Source organism: Hirundo rustica, chromosome Z (genome assembly GCF_015227805.2).
Source record: "Hirundo rustica isolate bHirRus1 chromosome Z, bHirRus1.pri.v3, whole genome shotgun sequence".
NCBI classification, from domain to species: domain Eukaryota; kingdom Metazoa; phylum Chordata; class Aves; order Passeriformes; family Hirundinidae; genus Hirundo; species Hirundo rustica.
The window spans coordinates 58,463,583-58,480,229 of NC_053488.1; the positions used below are offsets into that span (position 1 = coordinate 58,463,583).

Here is a 16,647-nt window from a genome sequence, read left to right on the forward strand (position 1 = left end):
GTGAAGGAGAGGTTGCTGCTTTACAACAACTACTTTCTCTAAACTTCCATGGAGCAGGGAGAGATCTCTGCAGGCCCCTGATAAAAGCTATGGGCACCATTTAGGCCGAGGCCACCCTGATTTACACTGGGGGGTGGGCTGAGAAGGCATTTATGATCCTGCCTGTTCCTTTTCTGATTCTGGACAGCCCGGGTGCTCTGATCTCTGATGTTTCTGTGTGAGTTTTTCCTCCCTCACCAGCACGGCCTTGAACGTCTAATATCACGAGCTACAGAGGGAGAAACAAAGACTCCGAGCAGATTTAACCCTTTATGGCAACATGAAGGTTCTAGAGCTTAGCCCTTCTCTGAGAGAGTAAGAAAGGAAAGCGTGAACATAAAAAAAAAGAGCATGAAGTCAGTAGAGCAAGAGTGAAAAGAATATTGGGACAGAGGGTTGAAAAGTTAGTAGTTCCATTCTTACTTGAGCCATGAAAATAAACTATATTTTTAGATCATTCCTTTAATTTGTGTGTAGATTTGAGCAAAGGTGTTTGTGGTAGACTAAGAAATATTAATCCTGTAAGATGCTTGAAGAGAGATAAAGATGAGAGGACACCTGCACCAGTGAAGAACTGAGAAGAGTAGGAAACCTTTCTTGTCCCAGCTCGACACACACTCTGCCGTTCAACGTGCCGCCGGAGCAGCATCGCCTGAAGCAGCCGGCACTCCCGCGGCTGCGCGCCCTTCGTCCAGCAGCCCAGCCCAGCAGCCCGAGATGAGAGAGGAGGCGAGCCGGAAGAGGCTGAGTACGTCTGGTGTATTTCTGGTCTGCTAGAGCAGTGTGTTGTCTTGCGTGTCTCAGTGTAGGCGGTGCCAGAAGTTCCTCCTGGGTTTAGCGTCCCAGAGGCCCTTAGGTCTCTCTACAGAAGCCCTTGTTGTCCTTTCAGGCAGCACGAGGGCGCTCGGGGTGTTCCTGCTGCCTCTGAGGGCAGCTGGGACTGGCTTGTCCCTGCCTGGCCTGCCTTCTGTGCCACAGACAAAAGCAGAGATTGTTTGGCTTGAGCAGGAGGCTGGCTCTTAGCGAGTGACTAGGCGCCAGGGAGCTCTCAAGCTCCCGACAGCGGGGCTGCGTTTTGGATGGTCTGGGGAGCGGCCTCTCTGTTCGCAAGTGAGCGCCTTGCGCTGCTTTTGTCTTTCAGGGAGCCTTGTGAGTCTGGGCGAGCCGATGAGCAAATACACGCTGCTCGAAGAACTTGGACGAGGGTAAGTGCCACGCCTGCTCCTTGCACAACACCGTGGGCCTTTTGCTGGTGCAATATCAAGCAGCAAGTCAGGCAAGCTGCAGACATGGTCAGATTCTGGCTTTACCTCCTGCCACCCCTCAGGAATGCTCAGGCCAGGGCCGTCAGAAGACATCATCAACGACAGCTTGATACTGGCAATGTCCTGCTTGCGGCAGGGAGAAGGACCTGGAAGATTTCCTGCCCCTGCAGCTTTATGGCCTAGAAGAGCAACTTGCCACGCAAGAGCTGCCAGAAAACAGCTCTCAAAGACAGTGTTTTCAAAGCTAGTCTTCTCCAGTTTTTACACAGACGCACAGACGCACAGACGCACAGACACACAGACGCACAGACACACAGACACGCAGACAGAGCCTGACTGAGGTTTTTTGCAGGGAACTCTGTGGGTGCGTGCCTTGGAGATTGGCAGCCGCCCTTGGGCTTCGTGCTGCACCTCGCTGTTCTCTTGGACACCCTGCATGGCAGAGGGCTGGCGGGCTGATGTGCTAGTGGCTGCAGAGAGGCTGCAACCGGGCATTTTCTCAAGACTGCAGGCAGCCTGGGGAGATCTCCTGCCTAGGCTTGCTTTCCCTGCCAGGGACTAAAGGGCTTTTTCTGCTGCTGTTGTCTTTCTAGGGGGTTTGGAGCTGTCTATAGAGCCCTCGACGCCAGCACAGGACAAGAGGTAAAGTGCCAAGGCCGCCGGCCGATTCTGCCGCTCTGGAGCGCTTTCCCGGCTGCTGTGAACTGCGGCCGGAGCTTTGGGCGGCTGCTCCGTCTCTGCGGCAGAGGCTGTTCCTCTGAAGCACCGAGTAGGCTTGGGGTGCATTGGGGACGGGCTTTGGGCCTTCTCCTAAGCCCTGCTGCCTAGTGACAAGGCAGTTTGGCGCAGGTCGGCTGCGTCGTCGCCCAGGCACTCGCTCTGTCTTCCTTGTGACTTTGTGCAAGGAGCCACTTGTCGAGCTAACGGTCTTCCATGTCCTTTTAGGTGGCCATCAAGAAAATGGCGCTTCGAGAGGAGATGTCCGAGGAGCTGGCTGCCAATGAAATCCTGGTCATGAGGGACAACAGGAATCCCAATATCGTTACCTACCTAGACAGGTTGGACTAGTCTCATCTCAAGGATCCTTTAGATAGTGCGAGGCAGAAATGACAAACGCCTTTGGTCAGCGGCAGAAAACGGAGCGGTTTCTGATTTCTCTCCTCGTGCCCGGTACACGGGAGGAGGTTGCACGTGGTGTGCAATAATCTCTTTGGGCCTAGGTAGCTGGGAGAGCAGCTGCAAGAACCTGGCTCAGACCCTCAGGTGACTGAGCTGTGCCCATTCCTGTCTCTCCATGCCGTGGTCTTCTCCTTTCAGCTACCTGGTCAATGAGGAAGTCTGGCTGGCGATGGAGTTCATGGACGGTGGCACGTTGTCTGATGTACTCAGGGCAGTGTACCTGGAGGAAGGACAGATAGGCGCCGTCTGTCGCGAGGTGAGGGAACCCGCTTGTGCTTCTCCTGGCCTGCACGGGATGGTCCTTGTCAGCTGGTGGGTAAGAGGAGCAGAGCTTTCTTGCTCACGGCTTTGGGTTAGCGCTGCTGTCACGACACGAGAAGCTGAAAGAGCATCTGAAGGGAACGGCCCGCCGTTGTCCCCGCACTCCTTAGGCTCTCTTCTTGCACTCTTACATACCATACCCTCTGTCCTGTGACGCTCGTGCTGGCTCACTCGCTTGGTTTCACTTGTTTCCAGCAAGTTGCTCCTCTTGACAGCACCACCGTGCTGCGCTCCCAGCTCCTCGAGAAAGCTGTCAATCTTGCCGAGCCCTTTCCTTTCTTGTGGGATGAAATCGGGTCCTGGACGTTTACCCTTCCCTCCCTCCTTTCTCCCTCAGTGCCTGCAAGGACTGCGTTTCCTTCATTCCCGCCAAGTCATCCACAGAGACGTCAAAAGCGCCAACGTTCTCGTGGGCATGGACGGATCTGTCAAATTGGGTGGGTATCCCTGCTCAGGCGCAGCGTTGCCAGCATGTGCCGTGGGAACGTTTTGGGTGACTGCCCGTCGCCCAGAGGTGCTGCTTCTGGGCCAGTGCGTGAATGGTGAGGGCCTTTTGGAAGCGGCCAGTGCTTTCCTTCCCTGGCTACAGCCGCGCGGGAGTAGAGCACTTCCGCTGTTCCAGGCAGCTTCACAATGGCCTTGTCAGGCTTGGAGTGGGCGATGCTTTTGCCTGCTTTGCCGGCGGTAGCTGGCTTTGACAGGGTTTGTTTTTCTCCTCAGCTGACTTTGGCCTCTGTGCTCAGCTCAGCCCCGAGCGCAGCAAGCGCAGCTCCAGCGTGGGCACTCCCAGCTGGATGGCACCGGAAGTCGTGAGAGGAGAAGCCTACGGCCCCAAAGTGGACATCTGGTCCCTGGGCATCATGGGGCTGGAAATGGTGGAAGGGGAAGCTCCTTACCAGAGGGAACCCCGTCTCAGGGTAAGGTGCACCTTAAAAAGACGGGGTGTGTATGGAGAGAGCTGTTGTGGCTAGGAAAGCAGCAGGTAGAGGTTGTCTCCTTCCATTTCTTGTAGGTCTTTGAACTGATAGAAAGGAACGGGCCCCCCAGACTGCAAAGCCCCAGGCACCACTCGGCTCTCCTGCGCGACTTTCTCCGCTGCTGCCTGCAGGCAGACGAGGACAGGCGCTGGTCTGCCCGGGAACTCCTGCAGGTAGGAGGAAGCAAAGCGGCCAAAAGGCCTGTGAGCAGAGGGCAGCCGCACGAAGGCATGAAGGGGACTGTGGGCCACGTGGGCCTGGGTGAGAGCGGTGCGGGACAGGAAGGCGGAGGGGCGGATGGCGCTCTCGCTCCTCTTTGTGCATCTTTCTGGTAGCCGAGGGTGGCGTCTTGGAAAGTCACGGTTGCTTTCTGTTTTGCTTTTCCTCTGGGCAGCATCCATTTGTGACCTCAGGCGAGCCTGCCTCCAGCCTGGCTGCTCTGATCATCTCGGCCAAGCGGGTGCAGGAGGACTGGAGACGAGAGGCTTGCGCCTGAGCGAGACTTTGTGCCCCACCAGCTCGGAAGAGTCCAGGAGGGATGTATCGTGTTCCAGCAGAGATTCAGCCATCCCCTGGATTTGATGAGGAGCTGTGGCGTGGATAGGACTAGTAAAGTTTTGTGATTTTCTTAGCTTAGTTGTTTATAGTTAGGACTCTAGACCGTAGGCACTTTCATTGTTGGATCACTGTTTAGCTCAGAGTAGGGTATTGTAGACGTAGGGAAGCTCAGAAGTATCCTTTAAGAAGAAATGAATGAACGGTCCCAGGAAGAATCAGGCTCTCAAAGGAGAAGCTGTGACTCCTCAGAACTGGACCAGGCACGCGCTCCGAGCTGCCAGCCTGAACAGGCCACGCGGAGGACAGAAGGACGGAGACGATGAAGTAGCCCGAAGGCGCTCCGTTTCAGCCCATGGTTTCAGCAGGACTGGCAATAAAACCTCTAAAACCTCCAGAGCCCGGGAAGGTTCCCTCCCTTGCCACGCTGTGCCTAAGCTGGACAGTGCCTTCGAAGCCGTGCGCTCTGGACGGGCTGTGCCGTTCACGGCTTGGCGCTGCTTGCCAGCGGCCCAGGGCTCTCCCCGCTGGCAGAGGAGCTCCGTCCTGCCCCGCCCCACCCCACGCTCCCGCTGACGGCTGCCCCAGCCCAGCCCTCCTGCCCCGTAGAGGTGTTGCCCCCCGTGCCCTGGCCTCCCCCAGGGCCAGCTGCACCTCACGGTGGGGCAGGAGGAGGAACCAGGCCCTGCTTGTGCCCCCGTCCTGGCCATCACTTGGCATGGAAGAGTAAAGGAGGGCTGAAGTGGCCCGTCTTCCTGATGCTTCCCTCTTCAACCTTTGGGGCCCCAGAGCGCTCTGCTCAAGGAGACCTGAGGCCCTACACTCGGCTGTCCAGGCTAGGGTGTCATTCGTCCTCCCCTAAGGCCTGCCGTTGGCTAGGGGGATGTCAGCTGCCTAGGAAATGGGCAAAAAGAGATGCTTTCAAATTGAGGGAACTCTCCTGGGTAACTGCGGCCCATCTTCAGCAAGAGAACTTCAAGGTAGAGCTGGGCCTTTCAGCAATTGCCTCCATTTTCAAATGCCAGCCTCAGCATCCCAAGCGTGAAGAGCCCAGTGTAAAGCTCCTCAAAGACACTGTGCCGTCCACCGGCAGGGGCCGTGTGTGTGCTGAGTCCCCAGGAAAGCAAGCTAAGCCTCGGATGGTTATTCCACGGGTGAACAGAGTTGATTTGCAGAGGAGTTGCATGCACATTTTTTTCTCCCTCAGCCAGCCAGTCCAGTTTTCCACTCTCAAGCTGGCTCCCGGGCTGAACTCAGGACTTTGCAAGGGAAGGGAACGGCTGCATCTCATGTTCATAGCTGGGATGTGGCTATCCAAAAGTCTGCAAGGAATCTTACAGGGAGCACGGAGCCTGGGCAAATACCTGCGAGGGTGCGGCTTCTCCTTCTGACTTGTCAGTTGCCTCTTGAAGGTGCAAAGGGGCACTTATGGCCTCCTTGGTAGGACTTGAAAGCAGGCAAGGCTCTTCCTCATTCATCCTCTCCAGACCACACTGTCTTTGGAATATGGCCAAAGAGCTGGATTTTGCCCAGCTGTGCTACTTCCGTTTGAGGCAGAAAGGGCAGCGGCATTTGCAGGCAGAAGCGTAGGAGGAGTGAGGCAGCCAGAAGACCCTGCACACATGCAGGCCTTCAGCTGTGACTCAAGAGCATTTGGGCTCCTGCCAGTCGGACTGGTGTCCCGAAGTGCAACCTCTTTGGCTGGAGGAGAGTCTTGCTCAGCCGAGAAAGCAGAAAGATCAGTGAGGGTGTTGTGAGGGGTCTCCTGTGGTGCAGGGCTGTCCGCGACTGTGAGGCGAGAGCAGGCCCAGCCTTGCCCGGGACGGAGCCCCGGCAGAGCTCGGAGCAGCCTGAGCCCGGGCAGAGGCAGGCTGGGAGGAGGCCCTTGGAGCTGCCAGAGGCAGCAGCCCGGGCCTGGGTGCCTCTTGCTGGGGCCGGGCAAATCCTGCGCTCTCAGAGCCAAACTGGCGGCTGGCTGCTCCCGAGGGGAAGCCTAGCCGAGCTGGGCACAGCACAGACTGGTGGCGTTGGCCGCCTGGAGTCCGCAGAGGAGGAGAGAAAGGCAAACGGCAGCCGAGGGCTGGAGCCCTGGCTGAGGATTCCTACCCTTCTGCCGGCTGCCCTGAAACTGCTGGGAAAGGTTAGCAGCGTGTGCTGCACTCTGGGCACAGCGGGAGGGAGCCGGGCTGCTCGGCAGGCTCCAGCACAGGGCAGCGTCCTTCAGGCACGGCAGCTCTGCCAGGGGAACCGAGGCCAGCGGGAGGCAGGGACAGCTTGTCAGCTGAGATGGGCAGGCCCCCCTGCTTCACGCAGCTCTGGGAGGAAGCGCCTGCAATCCTGGAGTTCTGCACCGAGCCAGAGCCAAGGCGTGAAATGCAGAGTGTCTTGCAGAAATATCCAGGGGCACCACAAGCCTGCTTTCTTCCCTCTGGCACGCAGCAAGCACTGCGCAGTGCAGGTCTGAGCCGCTGGGTGAGAGGGAATCAGGGGTGTGCCTGAGGGTTGTGCTTGAGTAGGGAAGTGATTTGGGTGAGAGCAGAACAATTTCAGTAGGCGATCTGTGTTGTCTTCTTTAATTTCTGACAGAAAGTCGCAAGGCGGCTTCACTCCGCAAGAGCACTGGCAGGACTTACTGACAAAACGATTGCCAGAAAAGCAAGGAGAGGCATTGGGAAAATGTTCAAGTGTAACAAGCAGAGCCTAATCTTGTGAATTCCTTGAGCTTTAACAGGCAGTGCTGAAGCCCGTCTCCTCCCATTGCAGTGATTAATGTGCGCAAGTGTCTGCCTTCAGCCCGGAAAATAAAGAGAGCGGCCCTGTCGAGAAGGCAGCTAGAATGCATTCAAGGGAAGAAAGGGGTTAGAGGGGGCTCTTGACCACCAAAGGAGAATTTGGGGAATGGGATGTTCCCCAAAGGACTGTGGCAGGGGCCGGAGTCGTGTCCGAGGCCCTGCCATTTTTGAGGCATGCTTGGGCAGGTTGACAAGACAATGAAGAAAACGGTATGGTTTAATGGATGGGACTCTGACCCTTGGAAGAGAAACAATGTGCTCGTCAGTCAGTCAGTGGGCAGAGCTCCTCCTTTGAAAGAGGAGCGATGCACAACGCAGCCATTGTCGGCAGGGAGTCGGTATCGTTGAGCCGTCGTGGCCTCATCTCACGTGCCGGCCACAGGTGAGCTGATGCTGTGACTGGGAAAATTCCGCTTCTGAGCAGGAGGTGTAAGGCCTGGTTCTGGCGTGGAGGGGTGAGAAGGACGAGAGGCGCACCGTTTTGATCCAGGGGATGTCCTGAAAGCGCATTGCCTACCTGCCCCTCCCACTGAGCACCGCACTTTGTCTCCTTCTCCTACGGAGGAGCGTACTTTTGGGACTCCAGCGGTTGGTACGTACTATTGGCACTGCAACAAATTGCATGAACTTGCTTTGCAAGCCCTGTTGTGTCTTGGGTTCTTTTGGGCGTGGGTCTCCTCCCGAACCTGTGAGAACGACCACCAGGGACCTTCAGGATGCTTCTAGTCTCCTGTCGATAACTTCCAAGAAGGGATTTAAATACGTCCAATAATTGGAGGGAATGTTTGGCCTGTGAGTTTCAGCAAAGTATTGAATATGTCTTAGTTCCATGGATACAAAGCAGTAGGGGAGATTGCTGGCTGTGCACGGGTTAGGGAAGCGATTCCTCACGCACCCGGTGCTGAAGTAAAGTAACGCCTCCTTTCCAAGCCCGAGCTGGCAGCGGGGATCGGGCCCTGCTTGGTAACTTTCAGTTTGGCCACTTCTATTGATCGCCTAAGAAAGGTCACAATGAAACCTTTTCCAGCTGTCTCCCTCTGGTTTCCCTTTTTGGGGGCCAAAGCCCTGTGCTGCAGGTGGCCTGGGGGTGTGCAGAGTAATGCAGCCTCCACAAACCCCTTGGTTTCCCCACAAGTCATCAGGATTTGTTCCCAGGTGCACCCAGCTCTGGCAGTGTGTGCCGTGCCCTGCCCAGCCAGGGCTCTCCGGCGCAGGCCAGCAGCGGCGCCAGCACCTTTCAACCCACTCGTGCCTTGGCTTCACCTGGGACACAGAAGGCTCTGGAAATCAGCACTGCCAGGCACATTCCCAGCTTAGGGCAGCTGCTGGTGGTGGGCTGATCCTGCCACTTTGACTACTTCCAAATGGGAATAATGGCAGAGGTGCATGCACGCAGGAGCCCTGGCCATAGCAAATAGAGGCGCAAATATAAGGGGAGATTTGTTAGGAATGATTTCTGCTGTTGTGTCAAGAGTGCTTTCTCTCCTGGCTCTGTGCAATGCTTTGGGCCATTTTCTTGGTCTGGTTTCCTTTGTTTTGCTCCATTCGGGTTGCTCGGCACGGCTACAGGCTGTGGGTGCTTGGGACACTCTTGGTTTTGACTCTCAGGTCCCTTGAACAACAGGGTTTGGCCCACCAGGGGCGTTGCTGCTTCTTTGTGACAGGAGAGATCTTGCCAGGCTCTTTTAGGTTGGCTGTAGGGAAGGTTGCCTTGCTTTGCATCAGTTCACAGAGCAACGCAGAGCATTTGCTTTGTGATGTCAGGGCAGGCTCACCGCATTGTGGTGGTGACATCAGATGGTTGCCTTGGTGCACGGAAGGGCTCAGTGTCAGAGCAGCTTTTGGGCTCGCTCAGTGCAGGAGCGTCCTCCTGGTTGAGGCGTTGGTCAGCGGGCAGCTGCACGCTGACAGGAGCCTTGTTTTCCTTTGGTGCCACAGCAGAGTCGGCAAACTTGCACAGCAGTGCCACAATGATTGAGCAACTCGCTGCTGCAGTTTGCATTGCGTATGGCATTTCTTATTCTGCCTGCTACTTGACTAACCTGGCACGTAAGTCGAGGTTTTCCCTGGGTGTAAGCTATCCTGGCTTTTGTCCGTCTTCCTGTTCTTTCTCAGTGACTGGGTTGATTTTGCGACAGAAAGACCATTAGGATGCCGTTGATTTTGAAAAGCTCCGGTTAACTACATTTGGAAAGGAACTAGGTGTCTGTAGCCAGGGGTCTGCGGGCAGCATTTGCGAGGGAACCGGCAGGGGTTCTGTTCCCTCCACAGGACAGTCTGGGGTAGAGAGTTCATAATTTCCTTTGTTTGCGGCCTCAAGCACGACAACCTTGAAAATGTAGTCTGGGTCGTGTACTTGGAAGGCCTTCTACAACCTCTGCAGCTGGGGGGAATTTGGGGAAGCTTTTCTGGCCATCTGCTCTCAGCAGGTTAATGAGACTTAGTGCATGCAAGCGATTGAAAAAAAAAAAAAAAAGGACAGAACAAAACAAACCAAAACAAAACAAACCCCCCCCCCCCAGCCCGCTGCTTTATGTGTCGGGTAGAACAGAAGCATTGAGTGTTATAGAACCATTTGCATTTTCTTGATCAAGTTTGTATTCACTTCCTGGTAAAAGGGGCCAAAGTGTAGGCAGAGCCAAGAATATTGCCCTGTTCTCTTGCTGGCCGTGTGAAAGAACTGCGTCTCCTGGAGGGATGATGGGAAATGGAAAATACTCTCTGGGTCGACTTGTTCTGCGGGATTCAGCAGCCCAGGCAGTTTGCTCACAGACTCTGGTTCATTTTCCTTGCCCACTACAGGTCACCTGACAGTAGCCGTGGCTGCTAACCAACAAGCGGCCTTTCCACGGCTCTGTTTCCATTTGTCTCCTGGCAAAAGAGGCCCAAATGTAGACAGAGCCTAGGCTTACTGTGGGAAAGGACTATTGCCCCTGGAGGCATGTTGGGAAAGGGAATTGCTCGCTGTTGGGACTGATGTGTCCTGGGGGACTCCCCAGAACAGGCACTTTTCTAAGGGCAGCTGGTTCCTTTTCCCTTGCTCGCTGCAGGTCACCTGACGCGCGGATGGAGACAAGCCCGTCCTTTGGTGAGTGGCACAGGAGCCTCTGGCGCTGCTGCTGTGCAGGAATTGTGCAGCAAGCAGTGAGCTTGGCCTGTTGCAGTAGAGTGTGGAGTGCCAGCCTGGGAGGCTGAAAGCAAGCCCAAGTGGCTCTTGGCTGCAGCAGCAGCAAAGGGAGCACTTTCCTAATTTTCCAACGAGGAGCCTTTCAAGAGGTGAAAGCCGGGGAGGGCAGGCCAAAAGGGGTCTTGCTGATCCTGGCCCGGGAGGAAGACGGAATGCACAGCAAGATGGAGTACCACCCAATTCAGCCATCTTCAGAGGGTTGTTAGGACTCAGAATGCCACTGGTATCAAAGTCTATGGTTTCCCCTCAGTGCAGGTGCTGAGCCAGATCAATAGCAACCAGCCCCTAAAGCGAGCCTTGGCTCTTCCCAGCCCCTCTCACTGCTGTCTGTCTGTCTGCAGGGCTCAAGAGCAGGGGCAGCACCTCCTCTGGCTCCCTCTCTTGTTGAGGAAGAGGCTGAAGAGGAGCAAAACCGCATCCATCCTCCAGCTGCTGTCCCTCCACGGCCTGAACGTGCAGAGCCAGTAAGTGGCACCTGTGCTTGGCACGGCCTTTGGAGCAGGGCCAAGCTTCAAGTTGCAGGTGACCCAGGCCTGGGTGCTCAGGGCTGAAGACGCCGGGGGCTGTGCGCCTGCCGTGGCGTAGTGCTGCCTCAGGCAAGCCAGGGAGCCCCGGCTAAGGGCTTCTGAACTTTCACCTCTAAGCATCACTTTGCTGGCATGCTGAGAGGGCCCGAGAATGTCTCTTGGGATCAGACAAGAGGCAGCATGAAATTCTTGCCCGTGTAGAAGAGAGGCCCCTGGTGCCCAGTGTCAGTGCAGGCTGCCTGTGGTCAGCGGACGGAGCGGTCCAAAGACGCGGTTCACAGCCTCGCAGGGTACTTGGGAGACACTGGCCCCCGGAGGGGACCTACCCCTCTCCAGGGAGTCCTTAGCTTCAGGCGCGAGGCAGACTGCGCTTCACTTCCACCTGCTCAGAGCAGAGGTTGGTGAGGGGAAGCCTACGCAGCTCCGCCCGGTGAATGGCCCCTGGGTCTCGGAAGGTGAGGAAGGCAGCTGCAAAGGGCTGCTCCCTGAAGCCTGAAATACAGAGGGGAAGTCGGTGAAAGAGATGAGAAAGGGGCCACGCTCCGGCCCTCAGAAAGGGGACATGCTCCGGCCCTCTGGTCACGCGCTTCCAGGCCAGCTGGAGGATGAGCAACTTTGTTGCCCAGGAGAAGCCAGGAGGAGGAAAGCAACCAGGCTCTGGGGCCCTGCTCGGGGGGCCTTCTGGATCTTCTTGCAAGATACCTTGCAAGAAGGTCCATACCTTGTAGCGGTGGTCTGGCAGCCAAGCCGATAGAATGTAGCCTGGAAGTGGCCGTGAGCTGCGGGATCAGAGGAGCCTTTGGGGTTTTCCCATTGCCTTTGAGTAGGGGCCATCCAAAAGCTCTGAGCTGAGGAGGCCTGGTGCTGGCAGGCAGCATCCTCCCGAGGCCTTGTTTTTGCCGTGTGCTCTCGGGGCCGCCTGTGCCAGGCGGCCTTCTGACGGGCAATTCCTTTCTTGTCCCAGCTCGACACACACTCTGCCGTTCAACGTGCCGCCGGAGCAGCATCGCCTGAAGCAGCCGGCACTCCCGCGGCTGCGCGCCCTTCGTCCAGCAGCCCAGCCCAGCAGCCCGAGATGAGAGAGGAGGCGAGCCGGAAGAGGCTGAGTACGTCTGGTGTATTTCTGGTCTGCTAGAGCAGTGTGTTGTCTTGCGTGTCTCAGTGTAGGCGGTGCCAGAAGTTCCTCCTGGGTTTAGCGTCCCAGAGGCCCTTAGGTCTCTCTACAGAAGCCCTTGTTGTCCTTTCAGGCAGCACGAGGGCGCTCGGGGTGTTCCTGCTGCCTCTGAGGGCAGCTGGGACTGGCTTGTCCCTGCCTGGCCTGCCTTCTGTGCCACAGACAAAAGCAGAGATTGTTTGGCTTGAGCAGGAGGCTGGCTCTTAGCGAGTGACTAGGCGCCCGGGAGCTCTCAAGCTCCCGACAGCGGGGCTGCGTTTTGGATGGTCTGGGGAGCGGCCTCTCTGTTCGCAAGTGAGCGCCTTGCGCTGCTTTTGTCTTTCAGGGAGCCTTGTGAGTCTGGGCGAGCCGATGAGCAAATACACGCTGCTCGAAGAACTTGGACGAGGGTAAGTGCCACGCCTGCTCCTTGCACAACACCGTGGGCCTTTTGCTGGTGCAATATCAAGCAGCAAGTCAGGCAAGCTGCAGACATGGTCAGATTCTGGCTTTACCTCCTGCCACCCCTCAGGAATGCTCAGGCCAGGGCCGTCAGAAGACATCATCAACGACAGCTTGATACTGGCAATGTCCTGCTTGCGGCAGGGAGAAGGACCTGGAAGATTTCCTGCCCCTGCAGCTTTATGGCCTAGAAGAGCAACTTGCCACGCAAGAGCTGCCAGAAAACAGCTCTCAAAGACAGTGTTTTCAAAGCTAGTCTTCTCCAGTTTTTACACAGACGCACAGACGCACAGACGCACAGACACACAGACGCACAGACACACAGACACGCAGACAGAGCCTGACTGAGGTTTTTTGCAGGGAACTCTGTGGGTGCGTGCCTTGGAGATTGGCAGCCGCCCTTGGGCTTCGTGCTGCACCTCGCTGTTCTCTTGGACACCCTGCATGGCAGAGGGCTGGCGGGCTGATGTGCTAGTGGCTGCAGAGAGGCTGCAACCGGGCATTTTCTCAAGACTGCAGGCAGCCTGGGGAGATCTCCTGCCTAGGCTTGCTTTCCCTGCCAGGGACTAAAGGGCTTTTTCTGCTGCTGTTGTCTTTCTAGGGGGTTTGGAGCTGTCTATAGAGCCCTCGACGCCAGCACAGGACAAGAGGTAAAGTGCCAAGGCCGCCGGCCGATTCTGCCGCTCTGGAGCGCTTTCCCGGCTGCTGTGAACTGCGGCCGGAGCTTTGGGCGGCTGCTCCGTCTCTGCGGCAGAGGCTGTTCCTCTGAAGCACCGAGTAGGCTTGGGGTGCATTGGGGACGGGCTTTGGGCCTTCTCCTAAGCCCTGCTGCCTAGTGACAAGGCAGTTTGGCGCAGGTCGGCTGCGTCGTCGCCCAGGCACTCGCTCTGTCTTCCTTGTGACTTTGTGCAAGGAGCCACTTGTCGAGCTAACGGTCTTCCATGTCCTTTTAGGTGGCCATCAAGAAAATGGCGCTTCGAGAGGAGATGTCCGAGGAGCTGGCTGCCAATGAAATCCTGGTCATGAGGGACAACAGGAATCCCAATATCGTTACCTACCTAGACAGGTTGGACTAGTCTCATCTCAAGGATCCTTTAGATAGTGCGAGGCAGAAATGACAAACGCCTTTGGTCAGCGGCAGAAAACGGAGCGGTTTCTGATTTCTCTCCTCGTGCCCGGTACACGGGAGGAGGTTGCACGTGGTGTGCAATAATCTCTTTGGGCCTAGGTAGCTGGGAGAGCAGCTGCAAGAACCTGGCTCAGACCCTCAGGTGACTGAGCTGTGCCCATTCCTGTCTCTCCATGCCGTGGTCTTCTCCTTTCAGCTACCTGGTCAATGAGGAAGTCTGGCTGGCGATGGAGTTCATGGACGGTGGCACGTTGTCTGATGTACTCAGGGCAGTGTACCTGGAGGAAGGACAGATAGGCGCCGTCTGTCGCGAGGTGAGGGAACCCGCTTGTGCTTCTCCTGGCCTGCACGGGATGGTCCTTGTCAGCTGGTGGGTAAGAGGAGCAGAGCTTTCTTGCTCACGGCTTTGGGTTAGCGCTGCTGTCACGACACGAGAAGCTGAAAGAGCATCTGAAGGGAACGGCCCGCCGTTGTCCCCGCACTCCTTAGGCTCTCTTCTTGCACTCTTACATACCATACCCTCTGTCCTGTGACGCTCGTGCTGGCTCACTCGCTTGGTTTCACTTGTTTCCAGCAAGTTGCTCCTCTTGACAGCACCACCGTGCTGCGCTCCCAGCTCCTCGAGAAAGCTGTCAATCTTGCCGAGCCCTTTCCTTTCTTGTGGGATGAAATCGGGTCCTGGACGTTTACCCTTCCCTCCCTCCTTTCTCCCTCAGTGCCTGCAAGGACTGCGTTTCCTTCATTCCCGCCAAGTCATCCACAGAGACGTCAAAAGCGCCAACGTTCTCGTGGGCATGGACGGATCTGTCAAATTGGGTGGGTATCCCTGCTCAGGCGCAGCGTTGCCAGCATGTGCCGTGGGAACGTTTTGGGTGACTGCCCGTCGCCCAGAGGTGCTGCTTCTGGGCCAGTGCGTGAATGGTGAGGGCCTTTTGGAAGCGGCCAGTGCTTTCCTTCCCTGGCTACAGCCGCGCGGGAGTAGAGCACTTCCGCTGTTCCAGGCAGCTTCACAATGGCCTTGTCAGGCTTGGAGTGGGCGATGCTTTTGCCTGCTTTGCCGGCGGTAGCTGGCTTTGACAGGGTTTGTTTTTCTCCTCAGCTGACTTTGGCCTCTGTGCTCAGCTCAGCCCCGAGCGCAGCAAGCGCAGCTCCAGCGTGGGCACTCCCAGCTGGATGGCACCGGAAGTCGTGAGAGGAGAAGCCTACGGCCCCAAAGTGGACATCTGGTCCCTGGGCATCATGGGGCTGGAAATGGTGGAAGGGGAAGCTCCTTACCAGAGGGAACCCCGTCTCAGGGTAAGGTGCACCTTAAAAAGACGGGGTGTGTATGGAGAGAGCTGTTGTGGCTAGGAAAGCAGCAGGTAGAGGTTGTCTCCTTCCATTTCTTGTAGGTCTTTGAACTGATAGAAAGGAACGGGCCCCCCAGACTGCAAAGCCCCAGGCACCACTCGGCTCTCCTGCGCGACTTTCTCCGCTGCTGCCTGCAGGCAGACGAGGACAGGCGCTGGTCTGCCCGGGAACTCCTGCAGGTAGGAGGAAGCAAAGCGGCCAAAAGGCCTGTGAGCAGAGGGCAGCCGCACGAAGGCATGAAGGGGACTGTGGGCCACGTGGGCCTGGGTGAGAGCGGTGCGGGACAGGAAGGCGGAGGGGCGGATGGCGCTCTCGCTCCTCTTTGTGCATCTTTCTGGTAGCCGAGGGTGGCGTCTTGGAAAGTCACGGTTGCTTTCTGTTTTGCTTTTCCTCTGGGCAGCATCCATTTGTGACCTCAGGCGAGCCTGCCTCCAGCCTGGCTGCTCTGATCATCTCGGCCAAGCGGGTGCAGGAGGACTGGAGACGAGAGGCTTGCGCCTGAGCGAGACTTTGTGCCCCACCAGCTCGGAAGAGTCCAGGAGGGATGTATCGTGTTCCAGCAGAGATTCAGCCATCCCCTGGATTTGATGAGGAGCTGTGGCGTGGATAGGACTAGTAAAGTTTTGTGATTTTCTTAGCTTAGTTGTTTATAGTTAGGACTCTAGACCGTAGGCACTTTCATTGTTGGATCACTGTTTAGCTCAGAGTAGGGTATTGTAGACGTAGGGAAGCTCAGAAGTATCCTTTAAGAAGAAATGAATGAACGGTCCCAGGAAGAATCAGGCTCTCAAAGGAGAAGCTGTGACTCCTCAGAACTGGACCAGGCACGCGCTCCGAGCTGCCAGCCTGAACAGGCCACGCGGAGGACAGAACGGTGGAAATATAGATGTAGCTAGAGGATTATTTTTTTTTTTTTCAGCTGGGCTGGCAATAAATCTGTAAAATATCCAGAGTTCTGGAAGTCTCCCTTCCTTGCTTTGCAGTAAGTAAGCTTTGACAGCCCTTTCAAGGGCCCATAAAACATGCTGACTTGAGCAGATTTGTTCACCTGGGCTGGGGAATGTCATATGGTAGCTAAGAGAGACTCCCGGGCAATGTATACCAGGTAATGAGATCACCTTCAAGACAACACTACAAGGGTAGTTGTGCAGTTCTTCCTGGGCTGTCGCAGTGCTTTTTGCATGGTCCCCAGGCATACCCAGGCTAGCTCAGGCACTGCGGGGTGAAAAGGTATGGACAGCTGTCCTGTGCCACCTAATCCGATCCTCTGGGGTCGTGGCTCCCACGCGACCTTGGCAGCAAGTACAGGTGGTGCAGGGCAATGACGGCAGAGACAGAAAGGCAGACGCTGCTGAGCGAGTCACAGGAGGTTTATTGGAGCCCCTGTGCGGGACCCTCCTCACCTCCAAGTAACTGCCCAGGCAGAGCCCCCCAGGCTGCTTGCCAGCATCTTTTATTTGGGGGTGGAACCAGGAGAAGAGGCAGTGGGTGAGCAAATCAGGGATCACCAGGGAGGGGTCACACTGGGGAATGATATTTTCACAAACCAAATATAAATGGTAAGGAGGAAACCCCTCTAGATCTGACCTATCACTCGACGCCCTTGGAAGAACTTCCTAGCTCCAGGGGAAGGCCCCGAGATGACAGGCAGACCCCAGAGGAGGGGGGAGTGAGGGATTGACATACAACGTTTGGAGGGGAGAAAAACAGG

At 56.4% G+C, this 16,647-nt stretch overlaps 2 protein-coding genes across 2 annotated transcripts; both read left to right on the plus strand.

The window, feature by feature from the left end:
- Positions 1–319: 319 nt before the first annotated feature.
- On the plus strand, positions 320–4,304 carry LOC120765810 (serine/threonine-protein kinase PAK 3-like). Its single transcript, XM_040091001.2, has 10 exons — positions 320–354; positions 735–787; positions 1,181–1,244; positions 1,898–1,946; positions 2,250–2,362; positions 2,622–2,739; positions 3,142–3,241; positions 3,525–3,721; positions 3,817–3,954; positions 4,176–4,304. Exons 1-10 carry the CDS (start codon positions 320–322, stop codon positions 4,275–4,277), a joined length of 969 nt encoding a protein of 322 aa, XP_039946935.1. The 3' UTR covers positions 4,278–4,304.
- Positions 4,305–7,433: 3,129 nt separating this feature from the next.
- LOC120765811 (serine/threonine-protein kinase PAK 3-like) lies at positions 7,434–15,465 on the plus strand. The gene is made up of 11 exons (XM_040091002.2): positions 7,434–7,510; positions 10,657–10,779; positions 11,896–11,948; positions 12,342–12,405; positions 13,059–13,107; positions 13,411–13,523; positions 13,783–13,900; positions 14,303–14,402; positions 14,686–14,882; positions 14,978–15,115; positions 15,337–15,465. Exons 1-11 carry the CDS (start codon positions 7,434–7,436, stop codon positions 15,436–15,438), a joined length of 1,134 nt encoding a protein of 377 aa, XP_039946936.1. The 3' UTR covers positions 15,439–15,465.
- Positions 15,466–16,647: the final 1,182 nt, after the last annotated feature.